Source organism: Callospermophilus lateralis, chromosome 4 (genome assembly GCF_048772815.1).
Source record: "Callospermophilus lateralis isolate mCalLat2 chromosome 4, mCalLat2.hap1, whole genome shotgun sequence".
NCBI classification, from domain to species: Eukaryota; Metazoa; Chordata; class Mammalia; order Rodentia; family Sciuridae; genus Callospermophilus; species Callospermophilus lateralis.
In genome coordinates this window covers 47,840,556-47,863,935 of record NC_135308.1, presented here as the reverse complement: position 1 = coordinate 47,863,935, position 23,380 = coordinate 47,840,556, and the positions used below count along the sequence as shown (strand labels likewise).

Sequence of the window (23,380 nt, the reverse complement as noted above, 5' to 3'; positions counted from 1 at the left end):
TCGTTACACATATTTATTAGATTGAAAACATGAATTAAAGATGAGTGTTCTTATTAATAAGCTTTCTGTCACTGTAACGAACTACTTGGGAATCAATTTATATGGAGGAAAGATTTATCTTGGCTCAGTTTTAGAGGTTTGAGTTCATGGTTGGTTTTCCTTTTGCTATCGTGCCTGTAGCCTCTTTCTCTATGATTTTACTTAAATATTATCACTGAGGCCTTCCCTGTTCACCCATATAAAAGAGCAACAACTATTTTCTATGTTTTTATCATTTTCTGAAGTATGAAATATTTGATATACCATATTTGGTTGTTCATTTATATCCCCCTCCCTGGCCCCAGTAAGTATGTGTATACACTGCACGCACACGTGCACACGCACACACGCACACACACAATCTCTCTCTCTTTCTCTCTCTCATAGTGTAAGTGCATCAGGGAGCTTGTCTTTTCACTGCTGTGACCTACTGGAACAATGTTGAGTTTTTGATTGAACCATGTGAAATTACCATTTTTTTGTGAATCAGAATAGATACCAGCAACTTATCCTGGTTTAGTCTGTTATTATAAGTACTCATGATTGATGAATGACTAAAAGAATGGAATATTTGGGATACATAAAAAATACCTAATTCTTTAACGTTCTTTGAAATATAATAGTTGTAAAACTAATATTATGTGAGTGTCAACTTTTGACTTGGACTTTTTAAAATAAAGCCTTGTGTGTGAATTGGATTTCATGTGATTTGGGGATACTTTTATATTTGGAAGTCCTAAGTATTTGTCAGCCTGGAATTTCCTGTAGTTCTGTTGCGAATCAGAATCATTAAGTGAATTCTTGGTGTTATTTACTTGAAGTAAGCTATAAAGTTGTGCATCTGAGAAGCAGCTCAAATGCCTATATTTCAGAGAATATCTGTGTCTTTATAACTAGGGACTCCATGTTTGAAAACTATAGCTTATTTTCACTTTCTTCTATAAATGCATAGCACATTTCTCTCCAGATGTACAAACACAATTCTTTTCATTTTCATGTTCACTTCTGAGGGGTACCCTAATATTTTTTAGTTTTCTGATGGGTAAGAGTTTCTCAGAATTTGTTTTGTTTTGGCTTGGTTTTGGTATCAGGGATTGAACCCCGGCACTTAGTTAATGAGCCACATTGATAGCCCTTTTTAATATTTTATTTAGAAACATGGTCTTGCTGAGTTGCTTAGGGCCTAAGTTGCTGAGGCTGGCTTTGAACTTTGGATCCTCCTGCTTCAGTCTCCCAGGCTGCTGGGATTACTGATGGTGCACCACGATGCCTGGCTCACAGAATTTCTTTTCTTTTTTAAAAATATTTTTTAGTTGTCAATGAACCTTTTTATTTTATTTATTTATATGTGGTGCTGAGAATCGAACCCAGTGCCTCACACATGCTAGGTAAACACTCTGCCACTGAGCCACAACCCTAGCCCTGACAGAATTTCTTAATAAAAATTATTTATGGGTATGTGGGCTTAAGTGAACTTTCCAGAAATGTGTCAATAAATGGACTTTTTTGCCTACACGAGTTTTTTGGGATTTCAATCACTTGCAGAAATCAGAAGAAAGAACAAATATGTGTATTTTGTCAAAACAATATGTAGGGAATATGACAAGGATGTCTACTCTTGCCATATCAATTCAACATAGTACTGGCAGTTCTGGCCAGAGAAATTAGGCCAGAAAAAGAAATAAAAGATATCTAAACTGTGAAGGAAGAAGTGAGTGGTTTGCTGACAACATGATAGTATGTGTAGAAAACTGTTAAGACTTCACCAAAAAACTGTTAGAACTAATAAATGAATTCAATAAAGTTGCAGAATACAAAAATCAGTTGTGCTTTTTTTTATATGAATTATCTGAAAAAGAAATCAAGAAGCAATCTTATTTATAATAGCAAAAACAAAAATTTAATCAAGGAGGTGGAAGATCTATACACTGAAAACTATAAAGCATTAATGGAAGAAGTTAAAGAAGATACAAAAAATGGAAGATAGTCTGTGTTCATGGGTTGGAAGAATTAATATTGTTAAAATGTCTTTCATAGATTGTCCCAAAGCAATCTATAGTTTTTGTGTGACCCCTATCAAAACCCTAATGTCATTTTTCACAGAAATAGAAAAAGAATCCCAATATTCATATGAAACTACAGAAAATTCTTGAATTGTGAAAGCAAGAAGAACAAAGCTGGTGGCATCACACTTCCAGATTTTAAGCTATAGTAATTAAAACAGCATATTGACCAGTGGAACAGAATAGAGAGCCTACAATTGAACCCTCACATCTGCAGCCAGTTAATTTTTCCACAGAGGTGCCAGAATTACCCAATGGGGAAAGGACAGTTTCTTCAATAAAGGGTGTTGGCAAAACTGATACCCATATGTATACTAATTGGACCCTTAATTGTCACATCATATACAAAAATCAATTCAAAATGGATTGAGGACTTAAATATAAGATCTGCAACTGTAAAAATACTGGAAGAAAATGGAGAAAAAAGTGATATATTGGTTAGGGCAATTATTATTATTTTTTGGTTTTGACCCCCAAAGCTCAAGGCAACAAAAAATGGAATTACATCAAACTAAAAAACTTCTGCATGACAAAGGATACAGTTTACAGAGGGAAGAGACAAACCGTGGACTGGGAGAAAATATTTGCAAGCCTTACTTCTGATAAAGGGTAACATACATAAGGAACTCAATAACAAAACAAATCAGTTTAAAATTGGGCAAAGAAAGGGCTTGTATAGACAGTCTCAAAAGAAGCCATACAAATTGCCAACAGGGGTGTTGGTGTGTGTGTGTGTGTGTGTGTGTGTGTGTAAAATCCTCAACATGACTAACCTCAGGGAGATGAAATTTAAAACCATGTGAGATATTGCTTGTTAGAATGAGTGTTATCAAAAAGATAAGAGTGTTAGGGAAGACATGAAACAAAGGGAAGCCTTTCATACTTTTGGTGGCAATGTAAATTCATTCAGCCATTATGGAAAATGAACAATTTTTAAATGAACTTTCATAACATCCAACAATCCCATTACGGAGTATATATCCAAAGGAAATGAAATTAGTATGAAGGGACAACAGGATTCTCGTGTTTATTGTAGCTTGATTGACAACAGCCAAGATAGGAATCAACTAAGTGTTCATCAGTGGGTGAATAGATAAAGAAAATGTGGGGGGTTTTTGTTGTTGTTGTTTGTTTTGTGTACCAGGGATTGAACTTGGGGGCATTCGGCCACTGAGACACATCCCCAGCCCTATTTTGTATTTTATTTAGAGACAGGGAGCCTCAGTGTCACTGAGCTGCTTAGTGCTTCGTTGTTGCTGAAGCTTGCTTTGAACTGGAGATCCTACTATCTCAGCCTCCGGAGTCGCTGGGATTACAGACTTCCCCCACTGTACCCAGCCCCCATTTCATCTTTTAAAAGAAGGAAATCCTATCGTTTGCAGAAGTATAAATGAATCTGCAGGACATTGTGCTTAGTGAAATAAGCCAGGCATGGGAAGACAAATACTGATTTTACTTACATGGGGAATCTAAAACATTTGAATTCACAGAAACAGATAGTTGAATGATGGTTGGGGCAAGGGAACCAGGAGTTGATGATTAGACAGGATAAATAAGTTTTTTAATGTTTATTGAATAGCATGTGGACTGTACTTAATAGCGTATATTTCAAAATTGCTAAGAGTAATTTCAAATGTTCTTACCACACAAAGTGAGTATTTGGATAGATGTTAATCAGCTTGATTTAATCAGTCCACATTGTATGTGTGTGTGTAAATATAGATACATCTATGTGTGTGTGTATATATAACATTATTTTGTACCTTAAAAATATATACATTATAATTTGTCTATTTGTAATTAACATTAAAAATAAAACAAGATCATAATGTATATTGGCCTATAAAGTGATTGTTTTTACTTACCAAAGTTTTGTGGGCATATTTGTCAGCAATATTTAGTTTTCTATTTAATGTTCCCCAAATGCCTCTCAAATTTTCCTTTTTTAAGAGTTATATGACATATAGAAAAGCATACTTTAAAAAGGGATAAATTTGTATATGTTAGTGTAGGTTGTGTGTGTGTATCTCCTTCTTACCACCATCCTGGTAGAGAAAACATTTCTAGTGCCCTAATGGCTCCCCTCATAGACTGCTCTATAGTCCATATACCTTACTCCAGAAAATAGCTAAGATTGTGATGTCTACAACATTAAGTTCTGTCTGTTCTTGAACATCTTATTAAATGGAATCATGCAGTGCCTTATTCTTTGTGTTTCTGTTTTTGTTTTTTTTCATTTATTATCTATGCAATACCTTCACATGTTTGGATAACATCTACTTTATTTCAAATGATTGTACAATAAGCCCAACCTTATCATCATTGGATTACTACTTTGTCAGTTGATATTTAATGAACTTTGTGTCCAACACTGGTGATACAAGGACAGGCCACACAGACATGGTATCCACCTCCACAGAATTTATAACATGGAAAAAAATATTAATTAAACTCTAAAATAAAATTGTAACAGAAGTTACAGAGGAGACCTATACATTGTTACTAAACTTCCAAAATGTATGGATATTCATCTTAGTTGAGGAAGTCATGAACATTTTTATTTATTTATTTTTTTATGTGGTGCTGAGGATGGAACCCACTTGCCTTACACATGGGAGGCAGGTGCGCTACCACTAAGCCACAACCCCAGCTCCAGTCATGAACATTTTTACCTGAATAAGTAAAGGTAAATTAAATCTGAAAAATGGTAAGAGATTTAGAAGAGAAAGTTGTATATAAAGAGGCCCTTCAGGTTGATGGAATGTGGTAAACACTGCTATGGGAAGAAAGATTTGAGCTAAAGCAGGGGGCATTATGCAAAACAAGCTGTAGCCAGACTATGTAGTCATGTGTCTTTATTCTAAGGATGTGAGAAGGAATTTAGGGGCTTTTAGGGAAGGGAAATGGGGGTTAACACAATTGCATTTAAATTTTGAAAATATTTGGGCTGCTGATATAAAATTAACTGAAAGTGGTTTAGGTGATCAGGATGGTTAATTGGAAAGAAGTTTGTAGTAATTCAGAAGGAAGATGAAGGTACCTCAGAGTAGGAAGTGGCAAAGGAGATACAGACAAATGGACTCAAAATGGTACATAAAAACAGCAGATTTGATAATTCGTTTGGGGTAATGAGTAAAAGGGAGGTGTCAGTTGACTTTTTTGTTTTTGACGTGCAAATACACAGAACAGGATATTATCCACTTAAGTGGGAACACAGAAAGAGGATTTATTCTGGAGGAGTGCTGGACATGTTATGAGTTTAGTTTGGGGAAGAGTATTCCTGAGTGGTATTGAGACATAAAGAGAAAATGCCATATTGGCAGTTGGCTATAGAGGTCTGTGTTCAGAAGAAGAGTCTAAAGTGGCACTATCTACATGAGTATTTCAATTGAAGGCATAAATGCAAATTAAATCAACATCAGGAGAGTATTAGGTCAGAAGAAAAAAGTTATTGGTTAGAGTATGAGCCAACAAAGGAACCAGATAGTAGGAGGAAAGTCTGGAGTATGGGAGTTGAATTTTTTTTATATTTATTTTTAGTTCCATAGAACTAAATATTGGACACAATATCTTTATTTCATTTTTATGTGGTGCTGAGGATCAAACCCAGTGCCTCATGTGTGCTAGGCGAGCGCTCTATTACTGAGCTACAGCCCCAGCCCAGGAGAATTTTACTGAAAATATCAATCCTTTTCATTTTGTCTGAGCTAATGAGTAGAAATAATACCATATTGTAGTCTTTTTAATCAAACATGAATAGATCTAAATATGCTGATTATTAGAATAATTTTTTCTCTTTAGTCTTTTAAATAATTTTCCATTTATTTTACTACAGTTTCTTAAAGTCTTTTTTTTTTTTTTATTTTTTTTAATGAGCAGAAAATTGAGTTTCTACATTTGGTCTTCCCCCACTATCAGCATCCCACACTGGAGTGATGTGTTTGTTACAATGAATGAACTAACATTGTTACATAATTATCACCCAGAGGTCATAGTTTATATTAGGTTCACTCTTGGTTTTGTATATAATGAGAGTTTTGATAAATGCATTTCTTATAATATACTACATATAGTGTAATGCAAAGTAGTTTTTCTGTCCTAAATATCCTCCATGTTCTGCTTTTTCATCTTTGTCTCTGAACCCTTGGCAACCCTGATCTTTTTCTGTCTCCATAGTTTTGCCTTTTCCAAAATATCATATAGTTGAAATAATACGGTCTATAGCCTTTTTAGATTGACTTCTTTCAATTAGAATATATATTTAAGGTTCTTCCATGTTTTTTGAGGATTGATAATTCATTTCTTTTTAGAGCTTTAGTCTTCCTTCACAGTTTCATTGAGATTGCTCAGTGAATTGTTCTTTTTCGTGTGTGTGTTGGAGTTTGTACCTAGGGCCTTGCCCATGCTAAGCACATGATGTCCTATTGTTTTATACCCTAACCCCAATTTGTGTGTTTTAAAAGTGTATAATTTGATAAATTTTGACCAGTGTTTATTCCCATGAAACTACCCCACAGACAAGATAATTAATATATCTAGCACTTCCAAAATTGGCCTCATGCCCCTTTGTTATCTCCACCTTCCTGTTATTCTTTTCCTATCTTCAATCAAACACTGATTTATTTTCTGTCCCTGTAGGTTAATTTACATTTTCTAGAATTGTAATATCACTGGACACACACAGTATGCTTTCTTTTGTTTCTTCCTTTTGTTTATCTATCTATTTATTTATTTATTTTGAGGAAGGCGGTGTAGCTCTTCCATGTAATGTAATTATTTTGAGATTCATTCATGCCTATGTTAATAGTTTATATGTATGTCATATGGATAGATATACCACAATTCATTCATCTGTTGGTATACATGCAGATTATTTACAGCTTGGGGTTATTACAATTAAAGGTGCTGTAAACATTAGTGTACAAGTCTTTGTATGAACGTATACTTTCATTTCTCTTGGATGAATGCCACCCAGGAATCATATGATATGGGTTATATGGCAAGGGTTATTTGGTATTTGAGAAACTGCCAAACTGTTTCAAAAGTGAATTTATCATTTATCATAGGCAGTTTAAGAGTTCCCATTGCTTTAGTCTTACCAACACTAGCTAAGGTCAGTACTTTTAATTTTAGTCATTACAGTGATGTGGTCTTTAATTTGCATTTCTATAATGATTAATATTGAGTATCTTTTCACATTTGTCATCCATATATCTTCCATGATGAACTGTCTGCTGTAATCTTTTGTTTTTTGCAATACTGAGGTGCTTTACCACTGAATTACATCTCTAGCCCATTTTATTTTGAGTTGCTGAGGCTGGCTGCAAACTTATGATCCTTCTGCCTTAGCCTCCTCAGTTACTGGGATTACAGGCATGCACGACCAAACCCAGCTGTTTTCTTTAATTTAGAATTTACATACTGTAAACACAAGTCCTTTGCCAGATGTACCTTTTTGTTATTTACTTTATTCATTTATTTTGTAGTACTGGGGATAGAACCCATGGGTGCTTTCCTCTGCCCCCCTCCCCCTCCCCTTTTTAAAAAAATTTTGAGAGTCTTGTAAGTTGCTAAAGCAGGCTTCAAACTTTGAATTGTCTTGCTTCAGCCTCTCAAGTCAATGGTATTACAGATGTATGCCACTAATGCCCAACTCTCAGATGTATATTTTAAAATATTTTCTTTTAATCTGTGCTCTTTCTTTTCATTTCTATAGTGTCATTTGCAGAGCAGAAATATTAATTTTGATACTTTATTTTGTAGTTTGATTTTTTTATTGTATTAAATCTTTCCCAAACCCACAGTCACTAAGATTTTTCTCCTTTATTTTCCTCATGTTTCATAGTTTCAGTATTTACATTTAGATCTGTGGTAAATTTTGAGTTACGTTCTGCATATGGTACAAAGTATAAGAGTAGAGTGCTTATTTGTTGTTGAAGTATTATTGAAAAGATTCCCATATTTCAGGACTTTTAGTTGTTAAACTGCTTAATGATTTGACAGACCTCCATGGATGATTAGACTTTTGTTTATTTAAATATTTTCCACTGAAACTTAAGAGTTGCAGAAACTATCCTTTTGCATCTGTGTATCAAATGCAAATGAATTTTTTTCCTTAAGTCTTTAGGGAACTGTGATTGCTTGGATAATATTATCTAAACCATTTGTAGATTTAACTTGAGCGTTTATGCCAGAAAACCTGTGATTTTTGATAATCCTACAGTACATGTGCCAAAAACAGTCAATATTTTGCCTGATCTGACTTTAGTTCCCTTTGCCTTCTTGCTCTGGAAGAGTTTTCCCTGAAAAACACTGCTTTTGCAGACTTCACAAGGAGTGGCTATTTCTCTCACAGGCTTCCTAATACCACTTTATCCAATGGTGGTGCTCCTCAATATGACTTCTAGACCACCTTTCCTCATTTTCTCAAAAAACCTGTAATTTTGAATTTTATGACATAAACTCCTACCCCTTGTTACTGTAATTGTGTTTCTTTTTTTAATATGTTGTGTCTATAGATGTTCTCTTTTTTTTAAGCTCTACTTAGTTTTCTTTTTTAATATCTTTATTTATTTTTTTATGTGGTGCTAAGGATCGAACCCAGTGCCTTACCCATGCGAGGCATGCACTCTACCACAGAGCTACAGCCCCAGCCCCTGTAATTGTGTTTCATTTCCATTTTGGATCCTGGCTCATTGTCTCTCTTTCTAATTCTAGTTTTGTCTAAATTCTTGGTGATTCAAATATTCACCTACATGATCCTTCATATCCTTGCCTATCAGTTTCTTCTTCATTTATCTTCTGTTCAATTTCATCTTCTGTTCAATTTCAGTCATCAATTCCCATGGTCATACCATATATCTCATAATTACAAATAACATGTAATCCCTCCATATCCTTAGTTTGCTATTTGCTATTGTCTTATCACTACTTCTTGCCCTTCTGTTTTACTTGCTCTGGAAGCAAGACCCTAATCATTCTTCAATGCTTTCCTACCAGTAGGACCTCAATACTTTCCTTCATCTTCATGCTGCTTGCTCGCACGCCACCGCCGCCCCCCCCCCCCCCCATTCAGCTGAGATGCCTTGGTCAGTCATAATCACTCCTTTGTTGTGCACTTTAGCTTCTTTGCTTCTTCCATTTATTTGTATTTATTTTATAGAAACCACAGTTCTGGTTATATCTAATGTTTTTTCTCTTCTGCTTTTCACCTATGTAACTGCATCTGGCTGGGTTAGGTGGTGGAGGCAACACAAACATGCTGATGGATCTCACTTAATTTCTTACCAAGAAACCTTAAGTGTTACTTTATAAAATCCCACAGTTGTATTAGCTTCCTAGTTCTTCTACTCTTCTAGATGACTACTTTATGCTTACTTCAAACCTCTAGTCTTATCCTCCTTACCTCGTCTTACAAGATAGGAAACATCCTACTTCTCAGCAAATTGAAACAAAGAAAAATTTCTATAGAACCCATGACTACATTTACCCACCTACCAGCATTCTGGTTCATTTTGCCTTGCTGCTTGTTACCACACATGATCTATAATGTTGAGCAGAGAGAATCGATCCTATCCTAACAGTAGGACCTGCACTTTGTATATTGGATCCTGCTCTCTCTCAACTAATCAGGATCATCACTTTACTCATTCTTCCCACTTACCCTACTCATCAATTTTCTCCTCTTTACTGGTCATATCCATTACTATGCAATCAAATTCTTAATTTCTTTTATCTTTAAAAATACTTTTCCTGTTCTCGCTTTTGTCAGACATTACTCCATTTTTTCTCCCTTTGCAGCAAAACTCCTTTAAAGAATAGTCTGTACCCAGTTGTCTGGATTCTTCCCCTCTTGCTCTCTTAAGTGCACTTTTTCCTGCCACTATATTAAAACTACACTTGTGGCTTCCAATGATCTACATATAGCTAATTGTAGTGGTCCAATCTCAGTTTTTGTCTTAAACTGTCAGCACTGTTTTTGTGGTACTGTGGGTTAAACCCATGCTCAGCAAGTTCTCTATCACTGAGCTATATCCTCAGCTTTGTCGTCATTATTTGGTAATACTCATCAAACTTATTACTTTCTTGTAACACTTTTTAAAATTGGCTTCCAGGATACTAGAGTGATTTTTTTTGTTTTTATTTTTAATAAGTCATATTTGCTGCTTAGAACCCAACACTGGTGTCCCATTTCACTCAGGGTAAGAGCAAAAAAAAAAACTTAGGATTTTAAATACTATTAAATCCTAAGTTATCTGGGCTACTTATATTACTGCTCTGACCTCATTCACTAGTGTTCTTTCCCATAGAAGCTGCATTGCTCATCCTCAGGCACATTGGGCATCTCCTGCTTTGGGGTTTTTGTGTGACCTTTCCCTCAGCCTTCACTGATATTGGTTCATTTCTCAATGTAACTATCCTGACCACCTTGTTTAATGTTGGCACTGCTCTTATACTTCATATCCCCTTATCCTGTTTGTAGATGTTAAGAAAATATTTGCTGAATAAATGAATATGGAATATACAATTTTGATTAAAAGGAAGCAACTTTATCTTTTAGCGAATGAATCTCTATCTTCTTTTAGTAAATCTTTAAGGATTCAGTACTCTTGTTTTCCATCAACAATTTCAGGGATGCCAATTGGATATCCTGTAGTTGGATTCAATTCTGATATTACCTGAAGTAGGCCAGACCTAACAAGTTAATGGCATAGTACTCCAATTTTGAGTTAATGCACACCTCACATGTGAAAGTTAAGGTGAGAGTTAAGACCTCAGTTCCATGAGACAGCCACCACTTCAGATGCCAACTGGAAATAGGGTTCTCAGTGCATCTGTAATTTCTTCTGGTCAACTACAAATTCAGTTGTTCCCATGCCCCAAATTTTGATAATTTATTACAGTAACTCACAGAACTTAACAACTGCAATTTTATTATAAAGGACATAACTCAAGAACAGATGTGTAGGCAAGCAAATGTACTGCCGAGCTTCTATAACTTCTCTGGGTACAGCATCCTCTCTGTATATCAATGTGTTACCAACCCAGAAGTTCCTAGAATTCTGTTGTTTACAGTTTTTATTTAGAGTTTTATTACATCCGGCATGATTGAAATCATTGGTGATGTGATTGAACTCCATCTCCAGTCCCACTCTCCTTCTCAGAGGTCAGGACTGAAAGTCCCAACCTCTAATCATGTGACTGTTTTTTCTGGAACCAATCCCAGTTATGAAGCTATCATGAATTGCCTGATTAACATCAAACTCTGGTGTGATTAAAAGGGTCTGATGAATTATAAGAAACACCTGTCACTTAGGAAATTCCAAGGGTTTAGAAGATCAGTCTAGGAACAAGGATAAAGATTATATATTTTGGGGGAAGGGTGCTGAGGATTAAACCCAGGAGTGCTTTACCACTAAGCTACAATCCCCAGTTCTATTTTTTTATTTTGAGACAAGTTCTTGCTGAGTTGTTGAGGCTGGCCTCAAACTTTCCATCCTCCTGTCTCAGCCTTCTGAGTTGCTGGGATTATATAGACCTATGCCATCATGCCCAGCTCAAAATATATTTATTATACCACAACAACATGCTGATTGAGAGAATAATCAGAAGGAGCAAGTTTTGCCCCTAAGTGCCATCAATTTTTGTTTTCAAAGCTCGTGAAAGATGGAAAAAGAAAATAGATAGAACCAAATAGGATAAAATGGAGGTCAAACATTGGACAATGGTGAAATGCCTGATAAATGGATACTTTTATGTTGATAGTACTCTAAGTTGTCTGTCCTTTGAGTCTATCCCTTATGTGCTTGTATTGCTTATTTCGACTAAGATAATTTGCTCTATTTCTGTTGTCATTTATGGATGTGAAATTTAATTATTTCACATCCATATTTAATTAAAAATAACCAATATGATTATTTTTAGTAGTTAAAAAGGTTGTTAAGAAATAGTTGTAACTAATGTCAAAAGACAAAAATTACAACACATATAGTTTACAGGTTTTAACTGACTTACTTGTGACTCTAGAATTGGCAACACATCATTCTATAAAGTAGAATGAATGTTTCAAGGAGCTGAACAGAGGAGGTTGGTTTTATAAAGAGAAAAGGGCTGAGGAAAGCAAAAGCAGGAAAAAAGCCAATTGGTCATTTTAAAGTCATTTTTCTTGTAAACATTAAAAAGAGCACTTCTGTAATGCCAGGTGAAACTGGCTATTCTTTCTTACTCCTAATCCTTGGAAGCTTAGATGAACAATTTTGATTAACTTCACAATGTATGACTGATTTGATCTGTGGGCCTAGTGCGAAGAGCTTGGTCCAAACCAATGTCCTCATCTAAATTTATTTTAAGAATCAGCACATGTATAACAATATTAAAGTTTGCTTATGCAAATGTCATTAAGAAATGGAACCAAAACACACTTGTGACCCATCTTAATTTGGAAGGGTTCAAAAAAGAATATTACTTAAATAATTTTAGCAGTAAAAGTAAAATTTTATTTTTTTGGTTTCTGTGAAGTTATTTGACTACAAAAAGATAATATATTCCTGGAGTTATTTTTAAGGATTAAAATCAATAGACTTTTCCCTTATCCTAAGTTATGATTAATGTATTATAAGTACAGATATGTAAATATGTTACTGGTAAAATTTAAGGAAATGATTTTGTTTTTTGTTGGCAGGAGTCAGATCATAGGAAGAAGCTAAAGATACATTGTTGTTGTTATTTATATATTTGCAGAACTATAATCTGCTTATAGAGTTTTGAGAAAATTACCTTTTTTATGTGATCCGAGCCTGAGACCATTAAGTAAGGAGTACTTAGAAAACATTGCTGAAATTGTAAACTACTGAAAGAAAGAGAAGTTGTAGCAAGAGGCCTTCATTGGAGTCAAAGCTTATTATTAGGAAAAGTTACATTGAACTTAAGAACATTTTAGACATACTATTCTTGGTATGTTCTGCCTAATTAAAGGTTGGAAGCTTATTAAATAAGTGTTACCACTTTCCAGAAATTTATTGAGAAGCAGCTAGCTATGTACCAGACGTGAGACCAGATAAGAGAGCAGTAACTACAAGTGCCAGCCCATAATTGATGTAGAATGTCATGAGTAACATTGGTCTTTTTCTACTTATGACCTAGTTTACTGAGCCTTAAGGAGATAATTGATCATGAGACCTTAGTGTTTTTTGCTAGAACCAGTTATGTTTGTTGAATTCTACTGATCTGTTTTAACAAAATGATTGTACTCTCAACTCTGCCATTTAACCATTTTTGAACCTGGGAAAATTAATCTGAGTCTAATAGTCCTTAACTTTAACAAAATAATAGTACCTTCCTTACAATGCCTTTGTGAATGTGAAGTGCCTGTTTTAGTGCATGATCTGTATCACATATTGTAATACATGCATTCCTGGTGTAATATGTGATGTATTTGATACTAGCTGCTGTTTTTGTTTTTGTTGTCTTCCTTTTTTATTGCAAACGTGATTCTGAGATTTTTTTTTTTTTTAAAGAGAGAGAGAGAGAATTTTTTTAATTTTTTTTTTTTTTTAGTTATCAGCGGACACAACATCCTTGCTTGTATGTGGTGCTGAGGATCGAATCCGGGCCGCACGCATGCCAGGCGAGCGCGCCACTGCTTGAGCCACATCCCCAGCCCTGATTCTGAGATTTTTAATTGGTAATCTTTCAAGGATTAAGCAAACTATATCATGCTGGATTTGAAACATTTTAGGCTTTTCTGAGTATTTTTTCATAAGGATTATTACTCTAAATTGGAATATGAAGTATTCTATAACCTTGGAGTTCAAAATATATAATTTCATAGACATTTAAAAGCATTTTTAAAACAAGGAATTCCTGGGTAAAGCATAACTATCTTTTAACTATGAATCTGACTCGATACCTAGCCAGTAAGTTCAGAGTCCTTGGCTTTGGATAATTATCAGCTGCATAGTACCAGACTCACACATTGTCCTCTTATGAGTATTTTTTAATTGGAAAGATTAATACTTGATTGCCAGTAATTGTGCTTTTTAGATTTAGTATCAAAAATAACATTGACTATTTTCTAACTTTTATAATAATTCTTTAATATTTTAGGAAAATCCACGTTGGTTGTTTTTCTTTTATTATCTATTTTTCTAAGAGGTTTTAAGCAAAAAGAATGTTTTTAGGGATTATTCACACAGTTTACAGTAGTCCTTTACAAGTGTCCTTGTATGTGGAGAAACAGGAAAAAAAGTTCATCTACAGAGAGAAAATGGTATAGATGGAAAGAAAGAACAAAGATGAAGGTCAGAAAGCACTGGGTAGATTCTTATTCTAGCACTTTGTAAAGCCCGGCTATCTTTGAGTAACATATACTCTAGTGATCTTCCCCCAAGTTGCCTTTCTTTGGGTAAATTTGCTCAGATTGCTTTCTCTGAATAGCAAAACCTCACATAAAAACACTAAAGTAAACTTAAAACAAAAATAGATGATATGAATATCCATATGCCTAACAATGAAGCCACCTTCCTTCTATATATAAATGGATTGTAAACCTAAATATAAGCCTGTGTAAATTTCTTTCACAAAAACAGCAATAAATCTTTATGACCTTGAGCTGGGCAGACTCCCTAGATAAAACATCAAAACTACTAGAGAGAGAAATTAAATTTCATCAATATGCCATTAAGAAAGTGAAAAGACAGCTCACAGAAGGGGAAAAATATTTACATGTGTCCTTGTATCCTGAATATTAAAACAAAAAGAACAGAAACTTATTATTTTGTAATAAAAGACATACAGTTTTTCAATGGACAAATTATGTGGTTAGACATTTATTCAAAGAGGACAGTATAAATGGCCAATAAACCCATGAATAGATGCTTACCATCATTATTCATCAGAGAAACACAAATCAAAAGCACAAGGAGATACCACTTCACCACTAGTATCACTATAGTATCACTATAACTAAGTAGACAAATAATAAGTGTTGACAGGGCTGTTCAGAAATTGGAACCCTCATACATTGCTGGTAGGCTTGCAAAACAGTGTAGCTGTTTTGGAAAACCAGTTGTGGTTCAGATGTTAAACAAAATTGTCAGGGGACTCAGCAATTCTACCCTTAGCCATATACCAGGCAAAACATATGCCATACAAGAATGGGTATTTGAGTGTCAAAGCATCATTATTCATAACAGCCCAAAAGTGAAACAACCCAAATATAATTAGCTGATGAATACCAAAGGCAGAACATTCTCTCTAATAATATGGATGATAACCCACAACATGAGAGGGCAAGTTTAGAAGGTGGACTAGACAAAGGGGAAAAAAGGGAAGGGAGAGGGGATGGAAATAGAAAAGACAGTAGAATGAACCAGATATAGCTTTCCTAATCTTATGTATAACCAGTGTATCTCCACATCATATACAACCACAATAATGGGATCCTAATTGGAACAAGTTATACTTATTCTACATATGTATAATATGTCAAAATACACTCTACTCATATATATATCTGGAAAGAAGAAATCAAGCAGATGTGAGCAACTCCAAAAAAAAAAGCTAATGAATGGATAAACAAAATGTGGTTACAATCATAGGTCACTTAACAGTAGGGATACTGGCTGAGAAAGCATCATTAGACAATTTTTGTCATTGTGCAGACGACATAGTACTTATAACACAAAGACAGCTACAGCATTACTAGGCAATATATCTTATGGAACCACCTCATACATGCAGTCCATCCATCATTGACCAAAATTTGTGGTGCAGGACTATATACACATAAATGGAAAATTATTCAGCCATAAAAAGAAGTGAAGTAATGATACATGCTGCAATATTGATAAACATTTTCAAACACTAAGTAAAAGAAGCAGGAAAAGGTGAAGAGAAGACAAAAGAACACATAATGTGTGATTTTATTTGTATGGAATGTTCAGAATAGACAAATTCATGGAGATATAAAGTAGATTAATGATGTCCAGGAACTGGGAAGATGGTGAAATGGAGAGTGACGACTAACAGATACAGGGTTTTGTGGAAAAGGATACAAATGCCCTAAGATTAGATTGTGGTGATGGTTGTACAACTTTGAACATTGTATACTAACCTAGTTTGTATTCTTTAAATGGGTAAATTGTATGACACCTGATTTATATCTCAATAAAACTGTTTTTTTTTTTAAGTAGATAGAAAATATAGTATGTTATCTAGTGATAGAGAAACAAGCTCTGAGTGGTGGATGCCTGTAACCCCAGCATCTGGGGAGGTTGAAGCAAGAGGATCATGAGTTCAAAGCCAGCCTCAGCAATTTAGCAAGGCACTAAGCAACTCAGTGAGAACTTGTCTCAAAATAAAATACAAAAAAGAGCTGTGGATGTGTCTCAGTGGTCGAGCGCCCCTGAGTTCAATCCCTGGTACACCTTCTCCACCCCACCTCCACCCCCCAAAAAGAAACAGGCTTCAGCTGGGCGAGAGGTGCAAGCCTATAATCCCAGTGACTCACAGGCTGAGACAGAAGAATCATAAGTTCAAAGCCAGCCTCATCAACTTAGAGAGGCCCTAAGCAACTTTAGTGTCTCAAAAGTAAAATATGAAAAGGGCTGGGGATGTGGTTTAGCACCCCTGGGTTGAATCCCTGGTATAGGGGGAAAAAAAAAAAAGAAAGAAAGAAAAGAAAAAGGCTTCAAAAATAATGAACTGATCTCTATAAAAATAACAGTTTGGGGTTATGTATTTATTACCTAAATATTTTTTTTCATAAGGAAAGTTAAAAATGCTAAGTAGCTGTTGCTTCATTTGAAGCTAATTGGAATAAAATTTTGTACTGATTGTGTATTTATTGTATTTATTGGCTTGAATTACACCAGAAGTTTAAATAGATTTATTCTAATGTATCTGTCTCATTGCCTTTTTTTTCTTTCTTTTTCTTTTTTTTTTTTTTCAGGGGTAGGGGAGTTTGAATAGAGACAGGTGTGTCATGGAAAGATCATGGACTTAGCATTTGTTAGGCCAGGACAAATACAGGTGCCCATCCAGGTTTTGGACAAATGATATAATTTCTTAGACTATCCATTTGAAAACTTTAAAATAAGTGAGTTGCTGGGTGTGAGAATTTTGAAGTTTCTTTTTCTTCCTAGTTGTTTGTTAGAAGTATTGGAGATTTTCCTAGGAAAAATAAAATTAAAATAAATAAATACAAGTATAATTAGGTTCTATCCATGTTTTAATGTATTTGTTCATATTAATGTTAGATTTTAAGCATTTTATAAACAAATGTTTAGACTCTTATGTCTAAACCTAAAATAGGTTCTCAAGTTATTTAAAGAAACCAAAATTTAACTACATTGTGGGTGGTCTTTGAAGTATTAGGTGATAGAGATCATTAAAAATATTAACTAAAAATTTTATTTTAATTTTTTAGTCTTTTAAAAATTGTCATTGATTTTGACTGTTTTTTTAGATATTTGCATAGCATCTACAATTAATTCTAGCGCTTTCAATTAATTTTTAGAATATACTAACTTATGTCACCGTTTTTTTCCTGTTAGGGGTTTTTAATAATAAAATACATATTTTTATGACAGCTAAAAACAGGTTGAATTTAGAGAAATCTGCTATAATTACACATGGCCTTTTATACTGAGTTAATTAGTGGCTGATGTGTGGCAAATACATTTTTATGCTTCACTTAAATAATGGTATGGGGTGGGATTCAATTGTCTGTTTTTAGCATGATTAGCTACATGATTTTAATATACTAGCATTTCTTTATTTGCAGAGATCCTGCATATTTTGATGAAAATTGGCTAAACAGAATCAAAACTGAAGTGGGAGATAATTGGAGGCTAAAGGTATTTCTTTTTGTTGTACCATCTATTGAATCTTTAAATGTTTGTGTGTGTTTGATATTTGTTATGGTGGTGGTTTTTGTTTGTTTGTTTGTTTAGTCTAATACATTTAGTAAGTTTTAGAAACCTAGGTAATTCGTAGTGAAATAATCTAGAATTAAAGATTGGAGGTATCCTGAAGTCAGTACGGTATAGTTAGTGAGGACATGGGCTTTGGAGCCAGAGTGCCTGTGTTCTCACACAGGTCTACCAGTACTTTCTGTGGGGAAGTGTTGACATCTTTCTGTGTTTCAATTTCCCCACTGTAAAATACAGATTGTAATGGGATCTACTTCACAGAAATAAGTGAGTTATTATGTTCTTAGAATAGCGCACAGAGGCTGGGGTTGTAGCTCAGTGGTAGAGCACTTGCCTGGCACACGTGAGGCACTGGGTTTGATCCTCGGAACCACATAAAAATAAATAAATAAAATAAAGGTATTATGTCCACCTATAACAACAACAACAACAACAAAATAGCACATAGTATGTGTGTTAGTTGCCAATGGTGATGGTTGTGTTAGTATTGAGAAAATGTTGATCATTATTTACTGTGTCCAAACACTCAAAGAATGAAACATTTTTATTTCTTTCCTAGTAACCTTAAATTCCAGTATTTCTCAGTCTTAAACCAAACCCACAATAAGAAATATAGTTTACTTTTGTAACCTGCTGCCCACCTGAATGTGTGTGCATATATAGGCAAGCAGCTTATTATTCATACTTTATATACTGATGTTTTTATTTTATTTTTTCAAATGTTGGTTGCAATCCACTAAATTTTTTTCTTTATATTTTTAAATAATTATATGCTCACAGGAAGTTGGTCCTATGTAACTTTTCATCCAGTTTCTCTATTGGTAGTATCATCTATAACTATAATGCATTATCAAAATAGGGAATTAAACTTTATATGATGTACAGATCATTTAGATTTTACCAGTGTTGCATGTACTTCTGTTTGTATGTTCAGTTCTTTGTCACCGTCTCATGGCATAGCATATTTCATTACTAATCACAGGGTACAGAACTATGCTATCAACAGAGGCTTCCTGGTGCTGCCTTTAAAGCCACATTCATAATACCAACACACTTGTGTCCTTGCAACCACCAATTTCTTCTACTTTTCTGTAATTTTGGTACACTAGATTGATAGATTTTTTTTCTTTTTAATATATACCGGTATATACTAGTGGAAACTCAGAAATGCAAATGATTAAGCATGTAAAGCCCCTGATCTGTCTGGATTTTTTTTTTCCTTTTTTCATTCATATATTCATTCACAAATTTGTTTATGAACAAAGGAATGAGTAAATGATGAGGTCTCGCTCTGTTGCTCAGGCTGGTCTTGAACTTTTGGACTCACGTGGTCCTCCCACCTCAGCTTCCTGATTACCTGAGACTACAGAAGCATACCCACCAAGTCCAGCCCTGGTTTGTCTTTATATTTCCCCCAGAAAGCACTTGCTTGATTAACAAGTGTTGGTTGCTTAAGTATTGGGACTGACAAAATCTAATTCCTTCTTTTTTCTAAGCAAGGGAATGAAAACTATTTAATGGCTCTGTTTTAATTTCTGAACAACCTTTCAAGATTAGACAATTAAAGTAATCATTATATAATGTTATAGTGTGTTCAAAACAATTTAGGCATGTTTAAGATAATGCTACTAATCCTTTTGTGTTTGCTTGCTGGCTTGATCAAAAGGAGAGTTGCATATTCTCTTCCCCATGTGCACAGAAACACACACATGCCCAGATGCACTATATTCGTTGTCATGAGTATGTGACAATGGTATTTAGACAGATAAAAATAGTTATACAGTAAAAATGTTTATTATATTCTTAATGTTTAGAACTGAAATTTGTTTTCCATATTTTACCTTAAGTTATACTTCCTCAATTTTATGATGCCATTGAGTAAAAAATATGATATATATCTTTGTGATTGAGGAAAAGCTACTCTTTTAAATGAACATATTTGTTTTTAAGATATTCTAATTTCAAATATATGAGAAAAAGGATCATCTTAGAATAGGACTAAAGAAAATAAAGAATTTTCATATCTCTAAATTCTTCCAGAAGAACAAATATGTTATTTTTGAAGTTTATTATTGTTTTTAATAAATGAGCAAGTTTTTAGTTTATTTTTTCTTAAAAATAAATGTCTTCAACCCTTGGGTTGCCCTTAATTAATTCAGCCTCTTTTTAAAAAAATATAAATCTATAGTTTTATTAAGACAAAAACTGACCATGTATAGGAAGTTTACATTTAAACAAAGTTTTCATAGAAATCTAACACAGGCCTAAAAAAGATTTTATAATGTAGCTCTAATACATGTTAATCTTCTAAGACCAGGTCTTTTGAAATCATTTGACCCTTAAATTGACTCAGTGAAACTTGTGCTGTCAGTGAATGAAACTTGCACTAATGGTTTCAGAGTTTAGAATTAAAAAATGAGTTTCCAGTAGTTTCTCCAGTAGTTTCCATCCTAAGAGCATGGGCTGTCCTCTTTCTCTAGTCTCCTCTTTACCTCCCTTGGTGCCCCCCCCCACATTCCTCCCACCTGCGCCCCCCCATGCCCCGCCCCCCAGTATATCAGCCATTGATTTGGATGGACAGGCTGATATTTATAACTTCATAATTGGGAAAAAAAAGGAGGTCTTTTTGTTTAACTTCAGGAATTAGCACCTCTAAGACAGAATGATCTTCCTAAATATACTCTCCCAATAAAACACTTTCCCATCTCAACTCAGTTTCCATCTCCAAAGTGGCAGCTGTGATAATTTTGTGGGGAACAACATTAAGCTCACTTTGGCTCATAAGTTTCAGGCATTCACAGCCTTTAAATAGTCTCTCACAAGTCTTCATTTATGGTGCCAGTGACATTTTTTGAAATGGTAAAATACTTACCTCTTCCAATCATTAGTTACTTGTTCTTTCCATTGTTTTACCATATTCCCAGTCAGGCCCCCATTTTTAAAAAATAGTTTATTTTATTTATTTTAATGAGGTGCTGAGGATCGAACCCAGTGCCTCACAAGTGCTACGCAAGTGCTCTACCACTGAGTCACAGCCCCAGCCCCTCGGGCCCCAAATTTTAACTACAGTGATCCAATTCATTTCTCTTCTTCCCCACCCTATCCTTCCCACCTCCAAATACTACACCGTTAATAGCCAAAAACTATACACATGCTGCACTATAAAAAATGCAAAGTTAAGCAGGGCATGATGGTGCACACTTGTATTCCTAACAACTTGGGTGGTGGAGGCAGGAAGATTGCAAGTTTGAGGCCAGCTCTAAGCAATTTAGTGAGACCTATCTGAAAACTAAAAAGGCTGGGGATGTAGCTCAGTGGTAAAGCACCCCTGAGTTCAATCTCCAGTACCGGAAGAAAAAAGAAAAAAAAAAGAAAGCATTATTGGGAAGAGGGCTATGGGTTGTGGAGATGTTCTTGGAAGATTGACAGTACCTTTTTGCTTTCCCACACACCCAATTCTCCAGAGTTTGACCTTCATCGAAGGCTCTTTGCTTTTCTCAGTAAAGTGTAGAATGGGTTGCCTTGAAATACTTATCTCCTCTCCTCCCCTGGAATGGGTGTGCAAACTGTCCAGCTTGGAACAGCTTTTAAGTGCTTGGACTGCTAGAGGGCACAGATTTAAGACTGGTTCTTCAAAGGACATCTTCTCAAGCTACCTAATAGTGTCAAGACAAGTAGAACTCCTTCTCTTCCCACTTGAAACCCAGTCTGAGAAACAGGGGTTGAGACTCAAGAGAGTTAATTCTTATTATCTTTTTTTGTTGTCATCCTCCAGGGTGTGGGAATGCCATTGAGTCAGCCTTTACCCATAGAGTGCTATGACAGCCTGTGAGCACTTGACATTGGCTTCTTTGGAAGGGGTGAAGTCAGCCTTGTCAGAGTTTTCAGCTAAAGTCTGTAGCTCCATTATTCAGCTCCAGCTTTAAAACCTGGGCAATGCCTTTTTTTTTTTTTTCCTTCTTTGGTTTGCTCTCTTCTTCATTATCTTGAGAGTCAGAATCAGCTTTGCACTTTCTTCCCTCTGATTTATCTATTTGTCCTGGGCTGTTTTCTGTGACCTTAGAAACTCAGCAATGAGCTCTAGGGAATCCAGGTTCTCTTCTGGCTCTGTATGTTGTCCTCATCTGAGAAAACTTTGTTTTAGAAGGTACTTCACTTTGCCCTTTACAACTTGACCATAGGTAACCTTTTCCCCCCCACATATTACTCTTCCTCTTTTAGCACCTCCTCCACTCCACTTTCTTGTTTTGTTTTTTCTCCAAAGTGCCTGCTGGCTTTCTAATATGAAGGGGGATGCTGCCCAGAGCGGTGCTTAAGAATCTGAAAGGAGGGGCTGGGGTTGTGGCTCAGCGGTAGAGCATGTGCGAAGCACTGGGTTTGATCCTCAGCACCACATAAAAATAAATAAAATAAAGGCATTGTGTCCAACTACTGTCCAACTAAAAAAGTATTTAAAAAAAAAAAAAAAAAGTCTGAAAGGAATCAGTGCTAAGCTACTGGTATATCTTGTTGTGCCAGTTGGGGGAGTGCTGCCCAGGAATGGAACAAGTTGGGTGGCTGCAGTCAAGGCCCTTCCTGAAAGCTGCAGCATACTGCAGGCCTTGCCAATAGCCCTCAGCTCAGCCAAATGAAAGAGCCTTGAATTCTGTGCTGCCCTACCACCTGTTCCATGTAGATGTGGACTAAGTCAGCCTATTTGATTCAATAGCCACAAGTTCTATCATTTCCTGTTCTAAAACATCTTCAATTACAGGTCCTTAATCCAAAATTTGAAACTCTCTCTGGTCCTAAAACATTCAGACAATGGATGCTCAACCTGTACTAATATAGGCCAAGGTCAGCTAGATCAATGGGATGATCAACAGAATCATATCATATACACATTTAATTTAACATAGATTTAACTGTATGAGTTGGGGGGAAAATTACAATTTGCAGTAAACATGGCAGTGATACTCTATTATTTCTCCCAAATAACCTATTGGCCAGAGAACTTAATAAGCTCTGGGATGAGTAAACACTGGGCGATATCTGTGGTGTTTCCTTTTATTTCATTTTTAGTGTTCTTCGTAGAGTATAAGGTCTTGTAGTACTCAGTGTTATTTATTCTAATGTTTCACGATATGACAGTAAATTTTACAACCTGTCCTAAAAGTATTTACTTTGAAAAGCTAAAGAAACAGTGAGGGAATTTGGAGACATTATATTTGGTAGGTTAAGAGATCTGTAAGGGTAATTTTTACTATAGTTTTTAGCTTAGTGCTCTAAATTTAGAATTTAAATCTGTGTGTAAGTGATAGCTCCACTTTGCTGAGGAAAATAGCACTAAACTTGAATCTTCATTAA

The 23,380-nt window shown here is 35.1% G+C and overlaps 1 protein-coding gene and 1 pseudogene across 2 annotated transcripts in view; one reads left to right on the top strand and one right to left on the bottom strand.

The window, feature by feature from the left end:
- Nucleotides 1-23,380, top strand: part of Hook3 (hook microtubule tethering protein 3) — a 112,058-nt gene that overhangs the window by 11,820 nt on the left and 76,858 nt on the right. The window contains exon 3 of one of the 2 annotated variants that reach the window (XM_076852460.1): nt 17,887-17,959. The exons of the other annotated variant lie outside the window; for it this stretch is intronic. Within the exon in view, the coding sequence (XP_076708575.1) occupies nt 17,887-17,959 (73 nt within the window). The remainder of the gene's footprint in view (nt 1-17,886; nt 17,960-23,380) is intronic. 2 annotated transcript variants of the gene reach the window in all.
- Nucleotides 21,783-22,705, bottom strand: LOC143397288 (chromobox protein homolog 1 pseudogene; annotated as a pseudogene).